This window comes from Cynoglossus semilaevis, chromosome 11 (genome assembly GCF_000523025.1).
Source record: "Cynoglossus semilaevis isolate Cse_v1.0 chromosome 11, Cse_v1.0, whole genome shotgun sequence".
Lineage (NCBI taxonomy): Eukaryota > Metazoa > Chordata > Actinopteri > Pleuronectiformes > Cynoglossidae > Cynoglossus > Cynoglossus semilaevis.
Window position 1 is genome coordinate 482,652 of NC_024317.1, and position 4,089 is coordinate 486,740.

At 49.6% G+C, this 4,089-nt stretch overlaps 1 protein-coding gene across 1 annotated transcript in view; it reads right to left on the reverse strand.

Moving 5' to 3' along the window:
• The window catches only part of mmel1 (membrane metallo-endopeptidase-like 1), a 9,738-nt gene extending 6,597 nt beyond the window's left edge, over nucleotides 1–3,141 (reverse strand). The window contains exons 1-3 of the mRNA XM_008319641.3: nucleotides 2,981–3,141; nucleotides 360–527; nucleotides 63–107 (exon numbers count right to left, since the gene is read on the reverse strand). Of these exons, the coding sequence (XP_008317863.1) occupies nucleotides 63–107; nucleotides 360–510 (196 nt within the window). The 5' untranslated portion in view covers nucleotides 511–527; nucleotides 2,981–3,141. The remainder of the gene's footprint in view (nucleotides 1–62; nucleotides 108–359; nucleotides 528–2,980) is intronic.
• Nucleotides 3,142–4,089: the final 948 nt, after the last annotated feature.

A 4,089-nucleotide genomic window follows, 5' to 3' on the forward strand; every position in this document is an offset into this window, starting at 1 on the left:
GTCAACGCCGCCAACACCGCCAACACCTGTCCTTCAGGAAACCACGGCAACAGACAACTCACCTGTTCCCGCCGAGCGCTGTAACACCCCCGGCCTGTGGGACGGTTCTGAGTGGGACAGAAAACACACACAGGTTCAACACAACCATAACGACCATCATCATGTGATTAACCCTGAGCCACGGGCCGTCGAGCTGGTCACCGCACACATCCAGTGACGTCACAGACCAGGATGAGGTCACGGACCAGGATGAGGTCACGGACCAGGATGAGGTCACGGAGGCGTGCTTACAAACGGCTGGTATTACTGGTCCAAATGTGATGGTGAGCACCCCCCCCCCCTCCACCTCCATCACTGACCTCTCAGAACAGACGTGTAGAGGACCACCAGTCCGGTCAAGGCACAGCTGACCAACAGCAGCAGGACGGACAGACCGATCTCAGCGACAGTCCAACGACGGCGTCCACTAGATTTCTCCATGATGTCCATTTGACTTTCTGATTTGCCCATAGTCGTCACTGCTGGCTCTGTGGGAGAGACAGACTGTGGGAGGGACAGACTGTGGGAGGGACAGACTGTGGGAGGGACAGGGACGGTCCTGTGTCTGTGTCTGTGTCTGTGTGTGTGTGGGGGGGGCAGTTCACAGAGTCTTGGAAAAACTACCCCAGAAGAAAAAACCCCTGTTGTTGCTCCTTTCAGAGTCATGTGACCAGCTCGTCTCCTTACACGCTATTGGCTCTGAGTTCATTAGTTCTCACTTTATAATTAAACTCCATCTGTTTTCAGGGCCGTCTCTAAGAAGAGTCATTACACTGTAACTGTAACTGTAACTGTAACTGACTGTAACTGTAACTGACTGTAACTGTAACTGACTGTAACTGTAACTGTAACTGTAACTGACTGTAACTGTAACTGACTGTAACTGTAACTGTAACTGACTGTAACTGTAACTGACTGTAACTGTAACTGACTGTAACTGTAACTGACTGTAACTGTAACTGACTGTAACTGTAACTGACTGTAACTGTAACTGACTGTAACTGTAACTGTAACTGACTGTAACTGTAACTGTAACTGTAACTGACTGTAACTGTAACTGTAACTGTAACTGTAACTGACTGTAACTGTAACTGTAACTGTAACGGTGGAGAACATGAACACTCTCAGCTACACACAGTGGTTTAATAATTAGTTATGTGTGAAGATAATATTACAGATGAACATTAGTGCAGAGGCAGAGAGGGGACTGGATCAACCACAGCTGGTCCAGGCAGCTGGTCCAGACCGCTGGTCCAGACAGCTGGTCCAGGCCGCTGGTCCAGACAGCTGGTCCAGACAGCTGGTCCAGACCGCTGGTCCAGACAGCTGGTCCAGGCCGCTGGTCCAGACCGCTGGTCCAGACAGCTGGCCCAGGCCGCTGGGCCAGGCCGCCGGTCCCGGCGGGCGGGNGCTGGTCCAGGCTTCAGCCCCTGGTCCTGTCATTAGGACTGGGCTGTAAATCTGAGCCTCGCTCTGCTGTGCCTCATCAGCCCCTCCTGGTGTACACTCATGGTCACACAGGGGCTTGCTGGAGCTTCAGCGCCACCTGCAGCATCACGACTCAGCAGAACTCGCTCTGTGTGAACTGGTTGTTTGTTTGTAACATTGTTGCGTTTATGAATGATGATTTCAATGATCATTATTTATATTTATTTTACACCACAGAAAACAGAAAGATTTTTTTCAACCTAAAATGATTGTGTAATGGGGTGGTTCTGAATCTGAGGGGCACGGCCGGGGAGTCGACGCCACACGGTGGACAAACACTGCTGTTTATTGACGCAGCTGTTCAAGTCTCTGAGTCAGTGGAACACAAGACTGAAAATCACAGACTGATGTCAAGTCTTCATCATGAAGGGACTGATGAAGACGAAGATGAAGACGGAGTTCTTTCACAGCTTCGATCACAGATCCATTCACTCAGAACCACAGCTGAAAACAATGTTAGGAAAAAAAACTGGACACGGCCGAGGTCAGTGGGACTGTCTGGACCAGCAGACTGTCTGGACCAGCAGACTGGCCTGGACCAGCAGACTGGTCTGGACCAGCAGACTGGCCTGGACCAGCAGACTGGCCTGGACCAGCAGAACTGTCTGGCCCAGCAGCCTGTCTGGACCAGCAGACTGGCCTGGACCAGCAGACTGGCCTGGACCAGCAGACTGGCCTGGACCAGCAGACTGGTCTGGACCAGCAGACTGGTAGAGAACACTCAGTCCCAGTACCATTCATTCTTCACCGTTCTGATTCTGAATTGTTTCATCAATTTCTGAAGGAAAACTGCTGCAAACCTGTGGTTCATGGACCAGAGAAGAACAACAATGTTCTGTTTTCTACAGCTGGTTCTGACTCCAGTGAGTTCAGACCAGTTCAGTTGAGTTAAACACAGAAACCCAGAAGACTACAGTACACAGACCACACTACAGACTAAACTGGTAGGAAAAAATATATATTTAGTTCAGTTTATCAAGTTGTACTTATTGGAAATTCTTTAAAAATCTGGATCTGAAATACAGAATATTTAGAAATATATTTGTCGTCCGTCATCATTCACTGAAAGCCTGAAAGTCAACTGACACACTAGTATTTGTGTTATACTACATCATTACTGAGTACTTTTTTAATCACCATAGTCGAGCGAAAACTGTAGTTTTGATTTCCCTCTGTGTTCAAGTATGTACTGGACACAGTATCTTGTACTGCATGTTGAAGTATCTCCCTGTTCTGTTTCCAGTCCTGGGAATAATATTCTAACATTTTTCTCTAAACTGGATTCGTCGTCTGAAGCACTTTATTTCATTCCTGGCTCCGTTGACGACAGTGACATCATCGGGTGGAAAAGTCCGAACAGATTCAACCCAACGGGAAATTTCCTCGGGGAGTAAAAGCTCGTCCCTAAACTGCTGACACTCCTGACACAAACGGGCTGTGAGGCGGTCCTTACCTTTGTCCGTGGATGGCAGAAGTCCCCTCGGCGTCCTCCCCCACTCACAGCGCCCTAATATCTCACACACCCCTCCTGAGCGTCCACTCAGAGCTGGTGTGTAGAGAAATGAGTCTGTGCTGCAGGTCGTAGGAGACGCTGCCCAAACCAGCACTGCTCTAGGAATAAGAGAGGCAGCAGAGAGGGAGGGGGGAGAGAGACAACGGCGAGGGGAGGGGGGGGGGGGGGGGAGAGAGGGAGAGAGAGGGACGGAGGGAGAGAGAGAGAGACAGGGAGGCAGCAGAGAGGGAGGGAGAGAGAGAGGCAGCAGAGAGGGAGGGGGGAGAGAGACAACGGCGAGGGGAGGGGGTGAGGTGGGGGGGGGTGATAGTAACATCGTTGTAAATGCTGGACTGATGTGGTGGAGCGGTGACGTTGTTCAGCAGACTAAAAAAATGAAACGAAAGAGAAGAATTCTGGACTTTGATCATTTATCAGTTCCTGTAACAGAACACGACACTGACCTGAGGGAAGCCTGTGGCTCAGTGGACACAGAGGAGGGTCTGTAGGAACGGGTTCATGTGTTGTTGTCATCACAGATCTCTCTCTGAACTCCTCCAAACTCCTCTCCATGATCTGTGCGGGGTTTAGGGATTAGTGGGGGGGGGGGGGGGGGGGGGGGGGGTGTTACCAGGCAGAGTGTGTGTTCCTGTAACAACAACAACAACAACAATGATAGTACAACAACCAGCCTTTGACAGAGGGGGGGTCACAGTGGGGAGAGGAGGCTGCAGTCATTCATTATTGATGCCCAGTGTCATTAGTCTTAATCCTTCCTGTCAGGACTGTGTCCTGTGAAGAACGTCTCTAAGAACATCCTCCACCTGGATTAGAAAACTCCATCTACTCCCACTGAACAGGAACAGGAACTGTTGGGAACTGTTGGGAACTGTTGGTGTAAATGTCTGTCTGTGTTAACTGTGTTAGTGTTTAGAGGCCGTTACTGTAATACTGTGAAGTATTACTTCAAACACTGCCTTCAGAACTGTCACTGAAGAGTTAGAACTTTTTATAATTAGAACATAACTTTGCTCTGCAGCGGTTCTTTCCTGTAAAATACAACAAGTTTG